Below are 25,990 nucleotides of genomic sequence, written 5' to 3'. Positions count from 1 at the left end.
CTGTGTGACTTTGGGCAAGTCGCTTCACTTCTCTGGGCCTCAGTTCCCTCATCTGGAAAATGGGGATTAAGTCTGTGTGGCCCAGGTGGGACAACTTGATTACCTTGTATCTACCCCAGCGCTTGGGACAGTGCTTTGCCCATAGTAAGTGCTTAATAAATGCCATCATTATTATTATTATTATTACAAGGTGATCAGATTGTCCCACGGGGGGGCTCACATTCTTAACCCCCATTTTACAGATGAGGGAACTGAGGCCTGGAAAAGGGAAGTGACTTGCCCAAAGCCACACAGCTGACAAGTGGCGGAGCCGGGATTTGAACCCATGACCTCCGACCCCAACTTGTACTTCTCAAGCGCTTAGCACAGTGCTCTGGATGGAGTAAGCGCTCCATAAATACGATTGATTGATCGATTGATTGATTGACTCCAAAGGCCGGGCTCTTTCCACCGAGCCACGCTGCTTCTCTGAGCAGCGAGGAGAGAGAGGAAGGAAAGAGAGGAGGAGGAGGAGAGAGAAGAGGAGGAGAGAAAAGGAGAAAGAGAAAAGAGAGGAGAGGAGGGGGAGGAGAAGAGAGCAGAGGAGGAGGAGAAAACAGCGGAGAAAGGAGGAGAGGAGAGAAGAGAGGAGGAGTCCTGGCAAATATCCAGGGCATCTTCCTCTCCAGCTCCTCTAAGCTAAGGAGCGAAGGAAGAGCAGCACAGGAGGGGGCCATTAATGGACATACCTGTCACTCTTTGCCTGCCTGCAGCCTCTAAGTCAAACTGAGTTGACAAGCCAGACACCAATCGATGACATTCAAGTGCTTAGTACAGTGCTCTGCACACAGTAAGTGCTCAATAAATACCTCACCTCCCTTCTCTCCTTCTCCAGCCCAGCCCGCACCCTCCACTCCTCCGCCGCTAATCTCCTCACCGTACCTCGCTCTCGCCTGTCCCGCCGTCGACCCCCGGCCCACGTCACCCCCCGGGCCTGGAATGGCCTCCCTCTGCCCCTCCGCCAAGCTCGCTCTCTTCCTCCCTTCAAGGCCCTACTGAGAGCTCACCTCCTCCAGGAGGCCTTCCCACACTGAGCCCTTTTCTTCCTCTCCCCCTCGCCCCCCTCTCCATCCCCCCCATCTTACCTCCTTCCCTTCCCCACAGCACCTGTATATATGTATATATGTTTGTACATATTTATTACTCTATTTATTTTACTTGTATATATCTATTCTATTTAATTTTGTTAGTATGTTTGGTTTTGTTGTCTGTCTCCCCCTTTTAGACTGCGAGCCCACTGCTGGGTAGGGACTGTCTCTATATGTTACCAACTTGTACTTCCCAAGCGCTTAGTACAGTGCTCTGCACACAGTAAGCGCTCAATAAATACGATTGATGATGACGATGATGACCTCTGACTCCAAAACCCCTGCTCTTTCCACTGAGCCATGCTGCTTCCCATAGCACTTATGTATATACCTGCAACTTTATTTATTGTATTGGTGCCTGTTTATTTGTACTGATTTCTGTCCCACCCTCCCCCACAGACTGCAAACTCGTTGTGGGCAGGGATTGTGTCTATCAACTTTGATATACTGTAATAATAATGATGGCATTTATTAAGCGCTTACTATGTGCAAAGCACTGTTCTAAGCGCTGGGGGGGTTACAAGGTGATCAGGCTGTCCCACGTGGGGCTCACAGTCTTAATCCCCATTTTCCAGATGAGGTAACTGAGGCCCAGAGAAGTGAAGTGACTTGCCCAAAGTCACTCAGCTGACAAGGTGGCGGAGCCGGAATTTGAACCCACAACCTCCGACTCCAAAGCCCGGGCTCTTTCCTACTGAGCCACGCTGCTGTACTGTACCCTCCCAAGCGCTTAGTACAGTGCTCTGCACACAGGAAGCATTCAATAAATACAACTGATTGATTACTGCCCGAGGGTGGTTTTAGACAGAGTGAAGTTTTGAGATTTAGGAACTTACCTTCTGGAAGAAATTGCAGTAGTCTCTTTTTAGAATGTAAATCGCTACTTCTTTTAATCCTTCTAATCCATACATATCTGCCATGTTCAGTATCTGACTAAAGCAATGAATAATTCACTTTTTAGAAACGAACTGTACTATGAAAAAATCACCACAATTTTACAATGGGCAACATCATCATCATCAATCGTATTTATTGAGTGCTTACTATGTGCAGAGCACTGTACTAAGCGCTTGGGAAGTACAAATTGGCAACATAATGGGCATGACGCAAGGCTTCCCTTATGCTGCTGAGTACCTAAGGGTTGACTGACGATGAATGCCAATCAAATCAAATTGTGTGGTTGGTACCTGTTGTCGGGTAGGGACCGTCTCTATATGTTGCCGACTTGTACTTCCCAAGCGCTTAGTACAGTGCTCTGCACACAGTAAGCGCTCGATAAATAGGATTGAATGAATGAATACATATTTATTACTCCATTTATTCTATTAATGTTGTGTATATAGCTAAAATCCTATTTATTCTGACGGTATTGATGGCTGTCTACACGTTCTGTTTTGTTGTCTGTCTCCCCCTTCTAGACTGTGAGCCCGTTGTTGTGTAGGGACCGTCTCTATACGTTGCCGACTTGTACCTCCCAAGCGCTTAGTACAGTGCTCTGCACACAGTAAACGCTCAATAAATATGACTGAATGAATAATACTTTTCAGAAGGGTAAGAAGGGGATCAACTCTAACGTGTATGTCCCGGGTGAAAATTTTACGCTGGATTTTCAGAAGGCATCCGCACAACCCTGCTACCTACTCACTGACGGCTGGTTTCTGAGAAAGCTAATGAGGAAGATACAAGGGGTATAAAATTCATTCACTCATTCATTCAATCGTATTTATTGAGCGCTTACTGTGTGCACAGCGCTGGACTAAGCGCTTGGGAAGTCCAAGTTGGCAACATCTAGAGACGGTCCCTACCCAACAGCGGGCTCACAGTCTAGAAGGGGGAGACAGACAATAAAACAAAACATATTAACAAAATAAAATAAATAGAATCAATATGTACAAATAAAATAGAGTAATAAATACGTACATATATACATATATACAGGTGCTGTGGGGAGGGGAAGGAGATAAGGCAGGGGTGCATCCAGTACAAGGCCTCATGAATGGAAGAGAGACATTACCGGGGAGAGTAATAAGAGAGAACTAGAGAGTAATAAGAGAGAAACTAGAAAAATGCCTTCATTCGTTCATTCAAATGTATTTATTGAGCGCTTACTGTGTGCAGAGCACTGTACTAAGCGCTTGGGAAGTCCATGTCGGTAACATGTAGAGACGGTCCCTACCCAACGAGGGGCTCACAGTCTAGAAGGGGGAGACAGACAACAACACAAAACATGTTAACAAAATAAAATAGATAGAATAAATACGTACAAATAAAATAAATCAATAAATAGAGTAATAAATCTGTACAAACATATATACAGGTGCTGTGGGGCGGGGAAGGAGGTAAGGTGGGGCGATGGGGAGGAGGGGGAGAGGAAAGGGGGGCTCACTTCTCTGTGCCTCAGTTATCTCATCTGTAAAATGGGGATTAAGACTGTGAGTCCCCCATGGGGCAACCTGATCACCTCATAACCTCCCCAGCACTTAGAACAGTGCTTTGCATATAGTAAGCGCTTAATAAATGCCATTATAATAATAATAATAATAACGGGCCAGGCACTGTACTTCACTTCTCTGTGCCTTAGTTCCCTCACCTGCAAAATGGGGATTAAAACTGTGAGGCCCCCGTGGGACAACCTGATCACCTTGTAACCTCCTCCACGCTTAGAACAGTGCTTTGCACATAGTAAGCGCTTAATACCATCATCGTCATCATTGTAAATATGTTTGTACGTATTTATTACTCTATTTTATTTGTACATATTTATTCTATTAATTTCATTTTGTCAATATGTTTTGTTTTGTCGTCTGTCTCCCCCTTCTAGACTGTGAGCCCACTGTTGGGTAGGGACCGTCTCTAGATGTTGCCAACTTGGACTTCCCAAGCGCTTAGTACAGTGCTCTGCTCACAGTAAGCGCTCAATAAATACGACTGAATGAATGAATCACTATTATTAGTATTACTAAGTGTTGGGGTAGATACAAGCTAATCAGGTTGGAAACAGTCCAACCTGAGGAAAAGTGTGGCCTAGTGGATAGAGTATGGGCTTCGGAGTCAGAAGGGTCTGGGTTCTAATTCTGGGTCCGTCACTTTTCTGCTGTATGACCTTGGGCAAGTCACTTCACTTCTCTGTGCCTCAGTTACCTAATAATAATACTTGTTAAGCACTCACTATGCGCCAAGCACTGTTCTAAGCACCGGGGTAGATACAAGTTAATCAGTCCCACATGGGGACCACACTCTTAATCCCCATTACAGATGAGGCCACTGAGGCCCAGAGAAGTGAAGTGACTTGCCCAAGGTCACACAACAGACAGGTGACGGAGCCGGAATTGGAGCTCACCTCCTCCAGGAGGCCTTCCCAGACTGAGCCCCTTCCTTCCTCTCCCCGTCGTCCCCCTCTCCATCCCCCCCCATCTTACCTCCTTCCCTTCCCCACAGCACCCGTCTATATGTATATATGTTTGCACATATTTATTACTCTATTTATTTATTTATTTTGTTTGTACCTATCTATTCTATTTATTTTATTTTGTTAGTATGTTTGGTTTTGTTCTCCGTCTCCCCCTTTTAGACTGTGAGCCCACCGTTGGGTAGGGACCGTCTCTATATGTTGCCAACTTGGACTTCCCAAGCGCTTAGTACAGTGCTCTGCACACAGTAAGCGCTCAATAAATACGATTAATTGATTGATTGGCTTTCTGACTCCCAGGATGGTGACTCTATGCACTAATCCTCGCCGCTTCTGTCAAATGGGGATGAAAACTGCGAGGCCCCGTGGGACAGGGACTGTGTCCAACCCAACTGGCTTCTATCCACCCCAGCGCTTAGTACAGGGGTGGAGGATGAGGTCACAAGCACAGAGAAGTCAAGTGACTTGGCCAAGGTCACACAGCAGATAAGCGACGTAGTCCGGATGAGAACCCAGGTCTTTCTGACTTCCAAGACCGCAGTCATTTTAGGCCCACAGACAGACTGTCCCTTGGATTGGCGGATTTTCCAAATAAACAGACTTGAAGTACTATTTTGGGGGAGGTATCTTTTGAAGAGGACAAGAAAATTAAGACCTCTCTCAAAATTATTATACACGTTCCACTAAAATACAAAGAGGCCGGGGGTATAAAGTGTAACCAAAAAATATGGAAGCTTTTCATTCATTCATTCATTCAAAATTATTCAAAAATCTCTCCTTTACAATTTGTTCCTGCCATTACTGTCCTACCGTTTGTTAAACAGTTAAGCCGTGCAAGGCACTGTACTGCGCTGAATGCTGTGAAATGAAAGACCATGCAGTCGGATTTGTACATATCGATTCTATTGTACATATCTATTCTATTTATTTTATTTTGTTAGTATGTTTGGTTTTGTTCTCTGTCTCCCCCTTTTAGACTGTGAGCCCGCTGTTGGGTAGGGACTGTCTCTAGATGTTGCCAATTTGTACTTCCCAAGCGCTTAGTACAGTGCTCTGCACATAGTAAGCGCTCAATAAATACGATTGATGATGATTATACACGTTCCACTAAAACACAAAAAGGCCGGGGGTATAAAGTGTAACCGAAAAGTACGGAAGCTTTTCATGCATTCATTATTTCAAAATTATTATACACGTTCCACTAAGACACAAAAAGGCCAGGGGTATAAAGTGAGAAGCAGCGTGGCTCAATGGAAAGAGCACGGGCTTTGGAGTCAGAGGTCATGGGTTCGAATCCCGACTCCGCCACATGTCTGCTGTGTGACCTTGGGCAAGTCACTTAACTTCTCTGAGCCTCAGTTATCTCATCTGTAAAATGGGTATTAAGACTGTGAACCCCACATGGGACAACCTGATCACTTTGTATCCCCCCCCCAGCGCTTAGAACAGTGCTTTGCACATAGTAAGCGCTTAACAAATGCCAACATTATTATTCTTAACCAAAAAGTACGGAAGCTTTTCATTCATTCATTCACTCGTATTTATTGAGCGCTTACTGTGTGCACAGCACTGTACTAAGCGCTTGGGAAGCCCAAGCTGGCAACATCTAGAGACGGTCCCTACCCAACAGTGGGCTCACAGTCTAGAAGGGGGAGATGGACAACAAAACAAATTAACCAAATAAAATAAATAGAATAAATATGCACAAATAAAATAAATAGAAAGAGTAATAAATTCATACAATTTACAAGCTTATACATACCCCACATCAGTTTTGCTTGGGAAACCTAACGTTCCTCCATAGATGAAGTACATCATGACGTTCATTTCCGTATGCTTCATGCTGCAAAAATAAAGTAGAGTCGATACACACCCAGATACAAAATTCAATCTTGTATCAAAAATTCAAAAATGTTTCCGTCACAGATATATTATTTACTCAGATGAAAAGAGAGACAACCATTCTGATCCCCGCATCGGCGATTCTTATAGAGAAGCAGCGTGGCTCGGTGGAAAGAGCCCGGGCTTGGGAGTCAGAGGTCATGGGTTCGAATCCCGGCTCCGCCACTGATCAGCTGTGTGACTTTGGGCAAGTCACTTCACTTCTCTATGCCTCAGTTACCTCATCTGTAAAATGGGGACTAAGTCTGTGAGCCCCACGTGGGACAACCTAATCACCTTGTTTCCCCCCAGCGCTTAGAACAATGCTTTGCACATAGTAAGCGCTTATTAAATGCCATCATCATTATCATCATCAAGTAACCTCACTTCTCTGGGCCTCAGTGACCTCATCTGGAAAATGGGGATGAAGACTGTGAGCTCCACGTGGGACAAACCTGATCACCTTGTATCTCTCCCGGTGCTTAGAACAGTGCTTGGCACATAGTAAGCACTTAACAAATACCAAAATTATTATAATTATAATTTATTATTATATTATTATTATTATTATTATATAATATTATAGTCTGTAGTGTTTAGGCTGGCACAGTACAGTCTGCTTTGGTATGCGTGGGTGGGATTAACATTCATTTAATACGCAAATAAACATTTTCAGAGTTCAATTAAGACATACTAACACTCCCACCATTAACTGTTAAGTATCCGCAGTGTGGCTCAGCGGAAAGAGCCCGGGCTTTGGAGTCAGAGGTCATGGGTTCGAATCCCAGCTCTGTCACATGTCTGCTGTGTGACCTTGGGCAAGTCACTTCAATTCCCCGGGCCTCAGTTCCCTCATCTGTAAAATGGGGATGAAGACTGTGAGCCCCCCCGTGGGGCAACCTGATCACTTTGCAACCTCCCCAGCGCTTAGAACAGTGCTCTGCACATAGTAAGCGCTTAATAAATGCCATTATTACTATTATTATCCGGGTTAATTAAAGAAGAGTTCGGTTTGGTAGCGAATTGGTGCTGTGGGATCGTTACTGGTTGCAGCAACACCCGAGAAGAGAGGCCCGAGTTGGGGTGGTGATTCTCATTTTTGGCTTACTATGTGCAGAGCACTGTGCTAAGCGCTTGGGAGAGCCTAATAAAACAATAAACAGACACATTCCCTGCCCACAGAGAGCTTACAATCTATTCACAGGGGACTGGAAGCTAAGAAGGCAGTGAGTAAGGAGGGGTGGACAGGTGTCTCTGCCACCACCTTACAACACCTGTCAACTTGTACTTCCCAAGCGCTTAGTACAGTGCTCTGCACACAGTAAGCGCTCAATAAATCCGATTGAATGAATCTTCCTGCCAGGTAAAATCAATCTCTCTCCTTCTCTTTCATATCTGAGAAGCAGCGTGGCTCAGTGGAAAGAGCCCGGGCTTTGGAGTCAGAGATCGTGGGTTCGAATCCCTGCTCTGCCAATTGCCAGCTGTGTGACTTTGGGTGAGTCACTTAACTTCTCTGTGCCTCAGTTACCTCATCTGTAAAATGTGGATTAAGACTGTGAGCCCCACTTTGGGAAAACCTGACCTCCTTGTATCCTCCCCAGCGCTTGGAACAGTGCTTTGCACATAGTAAGCGCTTAAGAAAATGCCATTATTATTATTATCTGTGAAATGGGAACTCAGTAACTTGTCATTCATTCATTCAGTCGTATTTATTGAGCGCTTACTGTGTGCAGAGCACTGTACTAAGCACTTGGGAAGTACAAGTCGGCAACACATAGAGATGGTCCCTACCCCACAACGGGCTCACAGTCTAGAAGGGGGAGACGGACAACAAAACAAAACAGGTGGACAGGTGTCAAGTTGTCAGAACAAATAGATGTAAAGCTGGATGCACATCATTCACAAAATAAATAGAATAGTAAATACGTACAAGTAAAATAAATAGAGTAATATATCTGTACAAACATATACACAGGGGCTGTGGGGAGGGGAAGGAGGGAGAGTTGGGGGGATGGAGAGGGGGAGAGGAAAAAGGGGGCTCAGTGTGGGAAGGCCTCCTGGAGGAGGGGAGCTCTCAGTAGGGCTTTGAAGGGAGGAAGAGAGCTAGCTTGGCGGATGGGCAGAGGGAGGGCATTCCATTCATTCATTCAATTGTATTTATTGAGCGCTTACTGTGTGCAGAGTGCTGTGCTAAGCGCTTCCAGGCCAGGGGGAGGACGTGGGCCGGGGGTCGACGGCGGGACAGGCGAGAACGAGGTACAGTGAGGAGGCTAGCGGCAGAGGAGCGGAGACTTTGAGTCCCACGTGGGACAAGGACTGTGTCTGACCTGATAATCTTGTATTTACGGCGGTGCTTAGTTCACTGTTTGCCTCATAGTGCTTAACAATTACTATAATAATAATAATAGTATTTGTTAAGCGCTTACTATGTGCAAAGCACTGTTCTAAGCTCTGGAGTAGATACAAGGTAATCGGGTTGTCCCCCGTGGGGCTCACAGACTTAATCCCCATTTTACAGCCGAGGGAACTGAGGCCCAAAGAAGTCAAGTGACTCGCCCCAAGTCACACAGCTGATAAGTGGCGGAGCCGGATTAGAACCCACGACCTGGCCCGGGCTCTTTCCACTGAGCCACGCTGCTTCTCTTCTGTCCCCCACAGAGGGAATTCCAAACTGGGCATGAGAGTCAGAGGAGACGGGCTCTAACGCCGGCTCCGCCACCGGCCTGTTGTGTGACGCTGGGCGAGTCGCTTCACTTCCCTGGGAAGCAGCGTGGCTCAGTGGAAACAGCCCGGGCTTTGGAGTCGGAGGTCATGGGTTCAAATCCCGCCTCTGCCAACTGTCAGCTGGGTGACTTTGGGCAAGTCACTTCACTTCTCTGGGCCTCAGTCACCTCATCTGTAAAATGGGGATTAAGACTGTGAGCCCCACGTGGGACAACCTGATCACCTTGGAACCTCCCCAGTGCTTAGAACAGTGCTTTGCACATAGCAAGCGCTTAATAAATGCCATTATTATTATTATTATTATTATTATTATTATTATTCTCTGGGCCCATGCTCTTTCCACAAGGCCAAACTGCTTCTCACCTCCAGTCTACCAACGGTCAATCCCTTGTTCACACTGTCTGACCCAACCTGGACTCATTCATTCATTAATTCAATAGTATTTATTGAGCGCTTACTGTGTGCAGAGCACTGTACTATCAATCAATCAATCAATCGTATTTATCGAGTGCTTACTGTGTGCAGAGCACTGTACTAAGCGCTTGGGAAGTCCAAGTCGGCAACATATAGAGACGGTCCCTACCCAACAGCGGGCTCACAGTCTAGAAGGGGGAGACAGACAACAAAACAAAACGTATTAACAAAATGAATAGTATGTACAAGTAAAATAGAGTAATAAATCTGTACAAACATATTCATTCATTCATTCAATCGTATTTATTGAGCGCTTACTGTGTGCAGAGCACTGGACTAAGCACTTGGGAAGTAGAAGTTGGCAACAGATAGAGACGGTTCCTACCCAACAGTGGGCTCACAGTCTAGAAGGGGGAGACAGACGACAAAACAAAACATATTAACAAAATAAAATAAATAGAATAGATATGTACAAGTAAAATAAATAAATATGTACAAACATATATATATATATATATGTACAAACATATATACATATACACAGGTGCTGTGGGGAAGGGAAGGAGGTAAGACGGTAAGAAATATGCAGTGGTTCATACTAGTTTTCCATCTATTCTCGGGAATTGTTTCTAGACTTAATGAGAACTGTGCCCACTGTGAAAACAGACCCTTTAAAATACTGACATGTTTAGTCATCATTATTTCTTGCTTCAACAAAGAAAAAAAACCAGTTGCAGGAAGAAGCAAAATCAAACAGTTGAGCCCAGATTAATCCTCTAGATAGCCATAAAAGCAGCAGGAAAAGGTTTCCCCGCTGTCTTGACATCTGTTTCACGAAGCAACAATCTCTTTTATTACAGAGCACATCTTTTGTGTGTTATACGAAATCCCTCAGAACATGAAAACCTCTGAGAACTACCCTAAATTTTTAAAAAAACCAGTAGGAAAACAAAATTATTTTAAAAATCTAACAGTGGTAGTAGCAGTAATGGTTATTTATTCCTTCCCTTCCCCACAGCACCTGTATATATGTATATATGTATATATATGTATATATATATGTGTATATATATGTATATATATATGTATATATGTGTATATATGTATATATATGTATATATATACGTGTATATATACGTATATATATACACGTATATATATATAGACTGTGAGCCCACTGTAGGGTAGGGACTGTCTCTATATGCTGCCAACTTGTACTTCCCAAGCGCTTAGTCCAGTGCTCTGCACACAGTAAGCGCTCAATAAATACGATTGACTGATTGATTTATATATGTTTGTACATATTTATTACTCTATTTATTTATTTTACTTGTACATATCTATTCTATTTATTTCATTTTGTTAATATGTTTGGTTTTGTTCTCTGTCTCTCCCTTCTAGACTGTGAGCCCACTGTTGGGTAGGGACCGTCTCTAGATGTTGCCAACTTGTACTTCCCAAGCGCTTAGTACAGTGCTCTGCACACAGGAAGCGCTCAATAAATACGATTGATTGACTGATTGATTGATTTATGGAGTCCCTGCTACTGAACTAAGTGCTTGGAGAAGAACAACAAAACCCCAAACGTTCCCTGCCCACAAGTTCTGATCAATCAATCAATCAATCAATCATATTTATTGAGCGCTTACTGTGTGCAGAGCACTGTACTAAGCGCTTGGGAAGTACAAGTTGGCAACATATAGAGACGGTCTCTACCCAACAGTGGGCTCACAATCTAAAAAAGTCAATCAATGGTATTTATTGGGCGATTACTGCGTGCAGAGCACTGGATTAAGTACAATACTACAGAGTTGGTAGACATCAAAATACTTAAACAGTGGGATTAGAAGAAATAATTTGGATGGTTAATCAAATATACGTAAATATATAAGTATAGATGTATGTACACACACGCAAAACAAACCTTCTAGACTGTGAGCCCACTGTTGGGTAGGGACCGTCTCTATATGTTGCCATCTTGTACTTCCCAAGCGCTTAGTACAGTGCTCTGCACACAGTAAGCGCTCAATAAATACGATTGATTGAATGAATGAATGAATGAATGAATGAACAAACAAACCAAAAACAACCCTGAGGGTGGGTATGGTGTTTAAGCACTATGTGACAGGCACTCTACTAAGTGCTGGGGTACATACAAGCTAATCCATTCAATCGTATTTACTGAGCGCTTACTTAGTGCAGAGTACTGTAGTAAGCGCTTAGAAAGCGCTGAGAAGCAGCGTGGCTCAGTGGAAAGAGCCCGGGCTTTGGAGTCAGAGGTCATGGGTTCAAATCCCAGCTCCGCCAATTGTCAGCTGTGTGACCCTGGGCAAGTCACTTCACTTCTCTGGGCCTCAGTTCCCTCATCTCTAAAATGGGGATGAAGACTGTGAGCCCCCCATGGGACAACCTGATCACCTTGTAATAATAATAATAATAATAATAGCACTTATTAAGCGCTTACTATGTGCAAAGCACTGTTCTAAGCACTGGGAAGGTTACAAGGTGTTACAAGGTGTAACCTCCCCAGCGCTTAGAACAGTGCTTTGCACATAGTAAGCACTTAATAAATGCCACCATTAATATTATTATATATTATTATATATACATATATACAGGTAGGTACTTGGGGACACTAGAATGTTGTGATATAAACATCTGGGTTCAAATTCCGGCTCCACCACTTGTCAGCTGTGTGACTTTGGGCAAGTCACTTCACTTCTCTGGGCCTCAGTTCCCTCATCTGGAAAATGGGGGTGAAGACTGTGAGCCCCCCCCGTGGGACAACCTGATCACCCTGTAACCTCCCCAGCGCTTAGAACAGTGCTTTGCACATAGTAAGCGCTTAATAAATGCTATTATTATATACAGGTGCTGTGGGGAGGGGAAGGAGGTATGGCGGGGGGAGGAGGTCGGCTGTGTGACCTTGGGCCGGCCACTTCACTTCTCTGGGCCTCAGTTCCCTCATCTGTAAAATGGGGATGGAGACCGCGAGCCCCCCGTACCTGATCACCTTGTAACCTCCCCGGCGCTTAGAACAGTGCTTTGTACGTAGTGAGCGCTTAACAAATACCATTATTATTATTAGGACAACCTGATCACCTCGTAACCTCCCCAGTGCTTATACCAGTGCTTTGTATGTAGTGAGCGCTTAACAAATACCATTATTATTATTAGGACAACCTGATCACCTCGTAACCTCCCCAGCGCTTAGAACAGTGCTTTGTACGTAGTGGGCGCTTAACAAATACCATTATTATTATTAGGACAACCTGATCACCTCGTAACCTCCCCGGCGCTTAGAACAGTGCTTTGTACGTAGTGAGCGCTTAACAAATACCATTATTATTATCAGGACAACCTGATCACCTCGTAACCTCCCCGGCGCTTAGAACAGTGCTTTGTACGTAGTGAGCGCTTAACAAATACCATCATTATTACTATTAGGACAACCTGATCACCTCGTAACCTCCCCAGCGCTTAGAACAGTGCTTTGTACGTAGTGAGCGCTTAACAAATACCATTATTATTATTAGGACAACCTGATCACCTCGTAACCTCCCCGGCGCTTAGAACAGTGCTTTGTACGTAGTGAGCGCTTAACAAATACCATTATTATTATCAGGACAACCTGATCACCTCGTAACCTCCCCGGCGCTTAGAACAGTGCTTTGTACGTAGTGAGCGCTTAACAAATACCATTATTATTATTAGGACAACCTGATCACCTCGTAACCTCCCCGGCGCTTAGAACAGTGCTTTGTACGTAGTGAGCGCTTAACAAATACCATTATTATTATTATTATTGTTATTATTATTGAGCACGCTGTCGGATCATATGTTATAAAAAAGTTACTTGTACGAAACGCTATTTGCAATGACTCCCTCTATTTCCCGCGACTTGAACGCCGACGCTTACCCATGAAGAGTGACGTGTCCGCGGGTGCTTTCAGCCCAGCAGCCCGTCAGCATCGCAGCAAAGTAACTCGATCTGACGCACAAAATGGCCCTGGTGGGAAAAAGACACGTTACTTAACAATAAAAAACGCTTTCACGTGATACAAAAATACTTTCAAGTCCTGCACTTTACACCCTGAAGCACCTGTATATATGTTTGTACATATTTTTTTACTCTATGTATTTATTTATTTAATTTATTTGTACATAGCTATTCTATTTATTTTATTTTGTTAGTATGTTTGGCTTTGTTCTCTGTCTCCCCCTTTTAGACTGTGAGCCCACTGTTGGGTAGGGACTGTCTCTGTTTGTTGCCAATTTGTACTTCCCAAGCGTTTAGTACAGTGCTCTGCACATAGTAAGCGCTCAATAAATACGATTGATGATGATGATTTACTTAGAGCCTGCATTTTGACTGCTTCACCTTTGGGGATTCCAGATATTTTAGACTGTGAGCCCACTGTTGGGTAGGGACTGTCTCTATATGTTGCCAATTTGTCCTTCCCAAGCGCTTAGTACACTGCTCTGCACACAGTAAGCGCTCAATAAATACGATTGATGATGATATAGATCAATCAATCAATCAATCGGATTTATTGAGTGCTTACTGTGTGCAGAGCACTGGACTAAGCGTTTGGGAAGGACAAGTTGGCAACATCTAGAGACGGTCCCTACCCAACAGTGGGCTCACAGTCTAGAAGGGGGAGACAGACGACAAAACAAAACATATTAACAAAATAAAATAGACTAGATATGTACAAGTAAAATAGAGTAATAAATATGTACAAACATATACACATATATACAGGTGATATATAGATAGATATCTATATCCAGATATAGAGAGAGGAGCAGCATGGCCTAATGGCAAGAACATGGACTTTATAATAAACATAAATATTATAATATATATATAATAAACATAAATTTATGTATTTATTTTCCTTGTACATATCTATTCTATTTCTTTTATTTTGTTAGTATGTTTGGTTTTGTTCTCTGTCTCCCCCTTTTAGACTGTGAGCCCACTGTTGGGTAGCGACTGTCTCTATATGTTGCCAACTTGGACTTCCCAAGTGCTTAGTACAGTGCTCTGCACACAGTAAGTGCTCAATAAATACGATTGATTGATTGATTGATTGATTGATTGACTGAGGAGTGAGAAGTTGTCGGTTCTAATCCCAGCTCCGCCACTTGCTTGATTGTGACCTTGGGCAAGTCACTTAACCTCTCTGGACCTCAGTTACCTCATCTGGAAAATGGGGATTGAGACTGGGAGTCCCACGTTGGACAACCTGATTTACCTTGTATTTACCCCAGTGCTTAGAACAGTGCTTGGCACACTCATTCGAGCGTATTTATTGAGCACTTACTGTGTGCCGAGCACTATACTAAGCGCTTGGGAAGTACAAGTTGGCAACATCTAGAGATGGTCCCTACCCAACAGCGGGCTCATAGTCTAGAAGGGGGAGACAGATGACAAAACAAAGCATATTAACAAAATAAAATAAATAGAACAGTAAGGCAGAGCGGAGTAAGTGCTTAAAAAACACCATGATTATTATATGTTTCACATAAATGAAGTAAAATAACAACAATTATTGCGGTATTTGTTATGCGCTACTATACGTCAAGCAGTTGTCCGCTGCAAGCTCATTATGGGCAGAAAACATGACGTTCTCTGCTGTTGTATTACACTCTCCCAAGTGCTTAGTACAGTGCTCTGCACATAACAGGCGCTCAATAAATACCACTGATTGATAGACTGTAAGCTCTGGAGAAGATGATCAGGTCAGACAAGCGTCCCTGTTTCACAAAGGGCTCACAATCTAAGCAGGACAGTGCTCCGCACATAGTCAATAAATATGTCTCTGTCTCTGTGGCCGAATTGTACTTTCCAAGCGCTTAGTACAGTGCCCTGCACACAGTAAGCGCTCAATAAATACGACTGAATGAATGAATGAATGAACTGGTATTGAATCTCCATTTTACGGATGAGGTAACCGAGGCACAGAGAAGTTCATTCATTCATTCATGAATGAATGGCGGAGTCAGGACTAGGCAGGATTAGAACTCAGGTCCTCCGATTCCCAGGCCCTAGTTCATTCATTCATCCTAGTTAGTTCCTTGGAGAAGCAGTGTGGCTCAGTGGAAAGAGCCCGGGCTTTGGAGTCAGAGGTCAGGGGTTCAAATCCCAGCTCCACCAATTGTCAGCTGTGTGACTTTGGGCAAGTCACTTCACTTCTCTGTGCCTCAGTTCCCTCATCTGTAAAATGGGGCTGAAGACTGTGAGCCCTCTGAGGGACAACCTGATCAACCCGTAACCTCCCCAGCGCTTAGAACAGTGCTTTGCACAGAGTAAGCGCTAAATAAATGCCATCATTATTATTATTATTATTCCACTAGGCCACACTTCTCCTAAAAATTTAAGCACGTATGAGTTCACCGAACTATGGCACTATTTTTAGTTCTGTCTAAATGATATTTTCCAGGGACTTTTCATCTTTTTTTGAAACTAAAGGCTAAGCCCGCAGTAGGAATGCAGCATTACAGCTATTTTCCAACAGAAGACACTAAACTTAAACATGACTGACACACCAGAATACAATCAATCAATCGTATTTATTGAGCGCCTACTGTGTGCAGAGCACTGTACTAAGCGCTTGGGAAGTCCAAGTTGGCAACATATAGAGACAGTCCCTATCCAAGAGTGGGCTCACAGTATAAAAGGGGGAGACAGACAACAAAACCAAACATACTAACAAAATAAAATAAATAGAATAGATATGTACAAGTAAAATAGAGTAATAAATCTGTACAAACATATATGCATATATACAGGCTAAAGAGGTAACAAAGATGAGGAAAAAAAATCTTGCAGTCTGTTTTTATTCTTAAACCGTAATTCCCAGTGCAATTTTTGGAAGGAAAAAAAAGAAAAGCAGCATTCTTTTTCTGACGCATGAACAAAAATTTCTTTTCTCTAGACTGAAAGCTCGTCGTGGGCAGGGAAATTGAATGGCAATTCAATTGCAACGCTTTTGCAGAACGATGCTCTGGGCAGCCGAGGGAAGTAGGGACTGGACTGGGGAGAGACAGGAGGCTGGGAGGTCAACAAGAAACAATCAATCAATCAATCAATCGTATTTATTGAGCGCTTACTGTGTGCAGAGCACTGGACTAAGCGCTTGGGAAGTACAAGTTGGCAACATAGATAGAAGTTAGATAGAAGTTGGCAACTTCTATCAACAAGAAGGCTGATAACGGTAATCAAAGCAGGAGAGGATAAGGCAGGATAAGTGATTCCCAGCCAGAATGTTCGACTGAAAAATATCTATTCCTCCCTTGCTGAAAATGTATCCCAATATGGATGGCATTTATTAAGCGCTTACTATGTGCAAAGCACTGTTCTAAGCGCTGGGGAGGTTACAAGGTGATCAGGTTGTCCCATGGGGGGCTCACAGTCAATCCTTATTTTACAGATGAGGTAACAGGCACAGAGAAGTGAAGTGACTTGCCCAAAGTCACCCAGCTGACAAGTGGTGGAGCCGGGATTTGAACCCATGACCTCTGACTCCAAAGCCCGGGCTCTTTCCACTGAGCCACGCTGCTTCTCCGAGCAATTCAAGCATCTGCCAAAGGGGAATAAAGTCATTTTTATAATTTTTTTTGAAAAAAACGGTGATCCCTTTAACCAAATCAATCTTGAAACTAAAAGGAAATTTAAATTATGTTCAGTAAACTGTCCAAATAATACACCAACTATCATACCATATTGTATCATCAATGAAAATGATGAATTCAGCAAAATCTCACTATTAACTTCAGATTTATGTTGTTTCCAACAAATTGAAGAAATCAATCTGCAGTTCAGGAGATACTGTACTTCATGTCAAAAACTAAAGTTAGAAATGCAAAATGTACAGTTTTTATTTTAAAAAAGAAGATAGTTTACATGATACAATGGCAAATCATTTGAGCAGATTTTTAGCCAAATAATTCTCCCTATAACAGAGACCACAAGAGCTTTTTTGTTTTTTACCTCATTACTTCTGACAGTTTTAACTGGGCAACAAGCATCTGAGTCAGAAGAGCTGGAGGGCTATATGACAAAGATTTCTGCTTTTTTGCCTTAGAAAATAACAGGATGTACCAAATAAAATCAATCAATCATATTTACTGAGCGCTTACTGTGTGCAGAGCACTGTACTAAGCACTTGCGAAGTACAAGTTGGCAATAAAAGTACAAGTTGGCAAATAAAAGTGGAATAACCCTCCCAAATCTGAATTCTGAAGGCTCAAAACAAATATGCAGCCTAATTTTGAAGGGCTGGAAGAGTGGTTACATTAAAATAAGAAATTTTAAAACTTACATAGGTACAAATAATACAAATAATCTAAATAAGTACACTTCATTTATGATTTAATTCCAACCAATAATATAATACATTTACCCTGGAGGTGTGGCCTTGAAAACCCTCAAAATCCAAATTTAGGAACAATTAAGACAATGCACAACTAAATTTTTCAAGACAGGCCTTCTAAAAGCCTTTCAAATACTAGAACACAAAATTCGAATACACTTTAAAATTAAACAACAAAGCTCTGATGCTAGAGAGAGTCTAAATTATTACTTTTCTAGTTACCGGTGAGCTTGAAAACATTTTCCATCAATCCAAATATCAATATCAGGGCAGCAGCATTTCTGGTAAAGTCTCAGTAAATCCTCTCCTAATTCAGAAGCAGGTTCCAGTTCGGAATTATCTTTAAGACAAAAAAATACACAACAAAAAAAAAAACACACAAAACTGGCAAAATCAGTCTGGAATATTTTAAACACACAAATTCAAATAAATTGTGTCGAGTCTATGGTTATGCCATGTTTTCCATGCCATCCTTCAATTTCTAGACTGTGAGCCCGTTGTTGGGTAGGGACCGTTTCTATATGTTGCCAACTTGTACTTCCCAAGCGCTTAGTACAGTGCTCTGCACACAGTAAGCGCTCAATAAATACAATTGAAGGAATGAATGAATTAATCAATCAATGGTATTTACTGAGCATTTACTGTGTACAGAGCACTGTACTAAGCCCCTGGGAGATGCCAATACAACAGCTATGCTGTAGACATGTTCCTGCACAAAGGAGTTTATAGACTGGAAGGGAAACCAGACATTAAGTTAAATTACAGGTAGGTACACAGGTGTTGTGGAGCTGAGATGATAATAATAATAATAATAATAACAATAACAATAATAATAATAATAATAGTGGTACTTGTTAAGGCATTTGCTATGTGCAAAGCACTGTTCTAAGCTCTGGGGTAGATACAAGGTAATCAGGTTGTCCCACACGGGGCTCAAACTCTTAATCCCCATTTTACAGATGAGGGAACTGAGGCCCAGCGAAGTGACCTGCCCAGGGTCACACAGCAGACACGTGGCAGAGCAGGGATGAGAAGCAGCGTGGCTCAGTGGAACGAGCCCGGGCTTTGGAGTCAGAGGTCCTGGGTTCTAATCCCGGCTCCGCCCCTTGTCAGCTGTGTGCCTTTGGGCAAGTCACTTCACTTCTCCGGGCCTCAGTTCCCTCATCTGGAAAAATGGGGATGAAGACTGTGAGCCAGCCGTGGGACAACCTGATCACCTTGTCATCTCCCCAGCGCTGAGAACAGTGCTTTGCATGTAGTAAGCGCTTAATAAATGCCACCACCACCATCATCATCATTACTATTATTATTATTGTTATTAGAACCTGTGTCCTTCTGACCCCCATAGTAAGCGCTTAATAAATGCCGCCATTATCATCATCATTATTATTATTATTGTTATTAGAACCTAAGTCCTTCTGACCCCCGTAGTAAGCGCTTAATAAATGCCGCCATCATCATCATCATTATTATTATTATTATCGTTATTAGAGCCTAAGTCCTTCTGACCCCCAGGACCGTGCTCTACCTGTGAGACCAAACTGCCTTTCTATTTGGGAGATCTGGGGTAAATACCAAATTCCCAGAGGGTACGGATTCAAGCGCCCAGAGGACAGAGAAGTGACAGGAATTTAGGGAAAAGAGGGCTAAATTGGGGAAGTCCTCTTGGAGATGTGACTTTAATAAGGCTTCGAAGGGAGCGAGAGTAATGCCCTGGTGCAACAGTGCTCTGCACATAGTAAGCGCTCGATAAATACGATTGAATGAATGAATGAATTAATGTGGAGGGGAAGGGAATTCCAGACCATTCATTCATTCATTCAATCAATCGTATTTATTGAGCGCTGACTGTGTGCAGAGCACTGGACTAAGCGCTTGGGAAGGACAAGTCGGCAACATACAGAGCCGGTCCCTACCCAACGATGGGCTCACGGTCTAGAAGGGGGAGACAGACAACAGAACAACACATTTACAGGCAGGACGATGGAAAGGGGTTGGCAGTAAGGTAGATTCACTCATTCATTCATTCAATCGGATTTATTGAGCGCTTACTGTGTGCAGAGCACTGTACTAAGCGCTTGGGAAGTACAAGTTGGCAACATACAGAGACAGTCCTTACCCAACAGCGGGCTCACGGTCTAGAAGGGGGAGACAGACAACAGAACAAAACATTTAGAGGCAGGACGATGGAAAGGGGTCGGCAGCAAGGTAGATTCATTCATTCCTTCAATCGTATTTATTGAGCGCTTACTGCGTGCAGAGCACTGTACTAAGCGCTTGGGAAGTACAAGTTGGCAACATACAGACATGGTCTTTACCCAACAACAGGCTCACGGTCTAGAAGGGGGAGACAGACAACTGAACAAAACATGGAGAGGCACGACGATGGAAAGGGGTCGGCAGCAAGGCAGATTCATTCATTCCTTCAATCGTATTTATTGAGCGCTCACTGTGTGCACAGCACTGTACTAAGCGCTTGGGAAGTACAAGTTGGCAACATACAGACATGGTCCTTACCCAACAACGGGCTCAATGGTCTAGAAAGGGGAGACAGACAACTGAACAAAACATGGAGAGGCACGACGATGGAAAGGGGTCGGCAGCAAGGCAGATTCCTTCATTCCTTCAATCGTATTTATTGAGCGCTTACTGTGTGCAGAGCACTGTACTAAGCGCTTGGGAAGGACAAGCTGGCAACATACAGAGACGGTCCCTACCCAACAACGGGCTCACGGTCTAGAGATGAGATCGAGGCAAGTTAGCAAGCTGGCGCTAGAGGAGAAAAGTATATGGACTGGGCTGTAGTAAGAGCTCAGGAGTAAGGTAGGACGGGGAGGGCAAATTGAGTGTTTTAATGTTGACAGTGAGGAGTTACTTAAGGTGTGGGGAGACTTGTCTACTTGTTTTGTTTTGTTGTCTGTCTCCCCCTTTTTAGACTGTGAGCCCACTGTTGGGTAGGGACTGTCTCTAGATGTTGCCAATTTGTACTTCCCAAGCGCTTAGTCCAGTGCTCTGCACACAGTAAGTGCTCAATAAATACGAGTGAATGAATGAATAAATACGACTGAATGAATGAACATGGACTAATGAGTATATTGGAAAAATGATCCGGGCAACAAAAAGAAGTATGGATTAGAGTTAGGGGAGATAGGAGGGAAGGAAGGCCAACAAGGAGGCTGATGCAGTGGGATAAGTGCTTGGATAATGATAATAATGGTATTAGCTAAGCATTTACTATGTACCAAGCACTGTTCTAAGCGCTGGGGTAGATGCGAGATAATCAGGTTGTCCCACGTGGGGCTCCCAGTCTTAACCCCCATTTTACAGATGAGGGAACTGAGGCCCAGAGAAGTGAAGTGACTCGCCCAAGGTCACACGGCAGACAAGTGGCAGAGCCGGGATTAGAACCCACATCCTCTGACTCAAGCCCGGGCTCTTGCCACTAAGCCTCCTCATACTTCCCAAGTGCTTAGTACGGTGCTGTGCACACAGTAAGCGCTCAATACATACGACTGAATGAATGCTGAGAGCTCACCTCCTCCAGGAGGCCTTCCCAGACTGAGCCCCCTCCTTCCCCTCCCACCGCCTTACCTCCTTCCCCTCCCCACAGCACCTGTATATATGTATATATGTTTGTACGGATTTATTACTCTATTTATTTCACTTGTACATATTTATTCTATTTATTTTATTTTGTTAATGTGTTTAGTTTTGTCGCCTGTCTCCCCCTTCTAGACTGTGAGCCCACTGTTGGGTAGGGACCGTCTCTAGATGTTGCCAACTTGGACTTCCCAAGCACTTAGTACAGTGCTCTGCACACAGTAAGCGCTCAATAAATACAACTGACTGAATGAATGAATACGATTGAATGAATGAGTGAACATGGGCTGATGAGTATATTAGAAAAACGATCTGGGCAACAAAAAGAAGTATGGACTGGAGTGGGGAGAGACAGGAGGGAAGGAAGGTTAACAAGGAGGGTGATATGATAAGTGCTTGGATAATAATAATAATAATAATAATAATAATAATAATAATAATAATAATAACAATAATAATAATGGTATTATTAGCTAAGCATTTACTATGTACCAAGCACTGTTCTAACCGCTGGGGTACATGCAAGATAATCAGGTTGTCCCACGTGGGGTTCCCAGTCTTAACCCCATTTTACAGATGAGGGAACTGAGGCCCACAGAAGTGAAGTGACTCGCCCAAGGTCACACGGCAGACAAGTGGCAGAGCCAGGATTAGAACCCACACCCTCTGACTCAAGCCCGGGCTCTTGCCACTAAGCCTCCTTGTACTTCCCAAGCGCTTAGTACAGTGCTGTGCACACAGTAAGCGCTCAATAAATATGACTGAATGAATGCTGAGAGCTCACCTCCTCCAGGAGGCCTTCCCAGACTGAGCCCCCTCCTTCCCCTCCCGCCTCCTTACTTCCTTCCCCTCCCCACAGCACCTGGATATATGTATATATGTTTGTATGTATTTATTACTCTATTTATTTTATTTGTACATATTTATTCTATTTATTTTATTTTGTTAATATGTTTAGTTTTGTCGCCTGTCTCCCCCTTCCAGACTGTGAGCCCACTGTTGGGTAGGGACCGTCTCTAGATGTTGCCAACTTGGACTTCCCAAGCGCTTAGTCCAGTGCTCTGCACACAGTAAGCGCTCAATAAATACGATTGATTGATTGATTAATGCTTAGAGAAGCAGTGTGGCTCAGTGGAAAGAGCCCGGGCTTTGGAGTCAGAGGTCATGGGTTCAAATCCCGGCTCCGCCACTTGTCAGCTGTGTGACTTTGGGCAAGTCACTTCACTTCTCTGGGCCTCAGTTCCCTCATCTGTAAAATGGGGATTAAGACTGTGAGCCCCCCATGGGACAACCTGATCACCTTGTAACCTCCCCAGCGCTTAGAACAGTGCTTTGCACATAGTAAGCGCTTAATAAATGCCATTACTATTATTATTATTATTAATCCCGGCTCTGCCATGTGTCAGCTGTGTGACTTTGGGCAAGTCACTTCACTTCTCTGGGCCTCAGTTACCTCACTTGTAAAATGGGGATTAAGATGGTGAGCCCTGTGTGGGACAATCTGACAACCTTGTATCTATCCCAGTGCTTAGAACAGTGCTCGGCACATAGTAAGGGCTTAACAAAAAACATTATTATCATTATCATTGGGAAGCAGCATGGCTCAGTGGAAAGAGCCCAAGCTTTGGAGTCAGAAGTCAGGGGTTCAAATCCCAGCTCCGCCAATTGTCAGCTGTGTGACTTTGGGCAAGCCACTTCACTTCTCTGTGCCTCAGTTACCTAATCTATAAAATGGGGATTAAGACTGTGAGCCCCCCGTGGGACAACCTGATTACCTTGTATCCCCCCCAGCGCTTAGAACAGTGCTTTGCACATAGTAAGCACTTAATAAATACCATCATTATTATTATTATTCTTATTAGGGCCACAGTCAGGAGGCCCTACCTCACTGGGACTGCAAGGAGAGGCCTCTTCTAGGCCGTAAATTCCTTCCATCAATCGATAGATAGTATTTGTTGAGCGTTTACTGGGTGCTGAGTACTGTACTAAGCACTTGGGAGAGTTGGGAGAGTCCCCTTTCTCGACTGTGAGCCCACTGTTGGGTAGGGACTGTCCCTATATGCTGCCAACTTGTACTTCCCAAGCGCTTAGTACAGTGCTCTGCACACAGTAAGTGCTCAATAAATACGATTGACTGATTGATTAAAAATAAAGGAGTGGGAAGACATGTTCCCTGCCCACAAGGAACTCTGTGGCTCACTGGAAAGAGCATGGACTTTGGAGTCAGAGGTCATGGGTTCAAATCCCGGCTCCGCCAGCTGTCAGCTGTGTGACTTTGGGCAAGTCACTTCTCTGTGCCTCAGTTCCCTCATCTGTAAAATGGGGATTAAAATTGTGAGCCCTCTGTGGGACAACCTGATCACCTTATAACCTCCCCAGCGCTTAGAACAGTGCTTTGCACATAGTAAGCTCTTAGCAAATACCATCATTATTATTATTGTAGCCTCCCAAGTGCTCGTGGCACGGTAGACACTCAATCAATCAATCATCAATCGTATTTATTGAGCGCTTACTATGTGCAGAGCACTGTACTAAGTGCTTGGGAAGTACAAATTGGCAACATATAGAGACAGTCCCTACCCAACAGTGGGCTCACAGTCTAAAAGGGGGAGACAGAGAACCAAACCAAACATACTAACAAAATAAAATAAATAGGATAGATATGTACAATAGAATAGATATGTACAAAACAGTGGGCTCACAGTCTAAAAGGGGAAGACAGAGAACAAAACCAAACATACCAACAAAATAAAATAAATAGGATAGATATGTACAATAGAATAGATATGTACAAATCCGGCTGCATGGTCTTTCATTTCACAGCATTCAGCGCAGTACAGTGCCTTGCGCGTCTTAACTGTTTAACGAACGGTAGGACAGTAATGGCAGGAACAAATTGTAAAGGAGAGATTTCTTCCCTATTTAACAGATATTGAATCAATCAATCAATCAATTGTATTTACTGAGCGCTTACTGTGTGCAGAGCACTGTACTAAGCGCTTGGGAAGTACAAGTTGGCAACATCTAGAGACGGTCCCAATTGCCTGTTTAAGTGAAAATGGGAAAGCCCACAAAAACTCCTCACCTTCGGGGATTAAGTCGCTTTCAATATCACTGGCTTTCTCCGCAACGGCACCTTCGGCGAAAGGGGAACAAACGTTTTCATCGGGAGGCTCTGGAAGAGAAATTGGAGGGGCAGGCGGCGGCTCATTCATTTCGGGACACTCTGCGCCTCGGATTTCGAGGATCTGGTTTTCCGGCTCAGTTTCCGGGGTCATCGTCTTCAGAATTTCCTCTTCTAACTTTTTCACACTTTTATCCGATGAATATACAGTCCTGAGGGAGAACAAAAACAGAACATTTCTTTACCACAGATAGTACTGGTGGTTTGAAAGTTGGGGGGTCTCAAAAGAGGCTCTCGCTAGCATTCATTCATTCATTCAATCGTATTTATTGAGCGCTTACTGTGTGCAGAGCACTGGACTAAGCGCTTGGGAAGTACAGGTTGGCAACGTATAGAGATGGTCCCGACCCAACAGCGGGCTCACAGTCTTGAAGGGGGAGGCAGACGACAAAACAAAACATGCGGACGGGAAGCAGCGTGGCTCAGTGGAAAGAGCCCGGGCTTTGGAGTCAGAGGTCGTGAGTTCAAATCCCGGCTCCGCCACTTGTCAGCTGTGACCTTGGGCAAGTCACTTCACTTCTCTGGGCCTCAGTTCCCTCATCTGGAAAATGGGGATGAAGACAGTGAGCCCCACGTGGGCCAACCTGATCACCTTGTCTCTCCCCCCGCGCTTAGAACGGTGCTTGGCACCCAGTAGGCGCTTAACAAATACCAACATTATTACTATCATTATTATCAGAATAAACAGAAGTAAAGCTAGATGCACATCATCAACAAAATAAATAGAATGGCAAATAGGTACAGTTAATCAATCAATCAATCGTATTTATTGAGCGCTTACTGTGTGCAGAGCACTGTACTAAGCGCTTGGGAAGTCCAAGTTGGTAACATATAGAGACAGTCCCTACCCAACAGTGGGCTCCCAGTCTAAAAGGGGGAGACGGAGAACAAAACCAAACATACTACAAAATAAAATAAATAGAATAGATAGGTACAAAATAAATAAATAGAGTAATAAATCTGTACAAACATATATGCATATATACAGGCTAAAGAGGGATCAAAGATGAGGAAAAAAATGTACAAGTCAAATAGAGTAATAAATCTGTCCAAACATATATACAGGTGCTGTGGGGAGGGGAAGGAGGGAGGGCGGGGGGGATTTGAGGCCTATGGTATAAATCTTTAATTTTATCGTTCGACCTTTCCAGGCCAAATGCTTGTAATTTGGCATTTCCGTCCATCAGGAATGCAGTGCAACGTTTATATAGTATTACATATCCTGGGTCTGAATCTCCTCTCCCTAACGCCTGTAGTGGTTTACGATTTT

The 25,990-nt window shown here is 43.7% G+C and overlaps 1 protein-coding gene across 2 annotated transcripts in view; it reads right to left on the bottom strand.

Annotated features, from left to right (window-relative positions):
• BTBD8 (BTB domain containing 8) overlaps positions 1-25,990 on the bottom strand; it is a 116,434-nt gene that overhangs the window by 42,383 nt on the left and 48,061 nt on the right. For both annotated transcript variants that reach the window (XM_038744696.1, XM_038744697.1), the window contains exons 3-7: positions 24,622-24,872; positions 18,159-18,276; positions 13,475-13,564; positions 6,299-6,379; positions 1,964-2,060 (exon numbers count right to left, since the gene is read on the bottom strand). In XM_038744696.1, coding sequence (XP_038600624.1) covers positions 1,964-2,060; positions 6,299-6,379; positions 13,475-13,564; positions 18,159-18,276; positions 24,622-24,872 — 637 coding nt within the window. The remainder of the gene's footprint in view (positions 1-1,963; positions 2,061-6,298; positions 6,380-13,474; positions 13,565-18,158; positions 18,277-24,621; positions 24,873-25,990) is intronic.

The sequence above is a fragment of the Tachyglossus aculeatus genome, chromosome 4, assembly GCF_015852505.1.
Source record: "Tachyglossus aculeatus isolate mTacAcu1 chromosome 4, mTacAcu1.pri, whole genome shotgun sequence".
Lineage (NCBI taxonomy): Eukaryota > Metazoa > Chordata > Mammalia > Monotremata > Tachyglossidae > Tachyglossus > Tachyglossus aculeatus.
The sequence above is the reverse complement of the archived record's forward strand: the minus strand, read 5'-3'. Positions and strand labels throughout refer to the sequence as shown.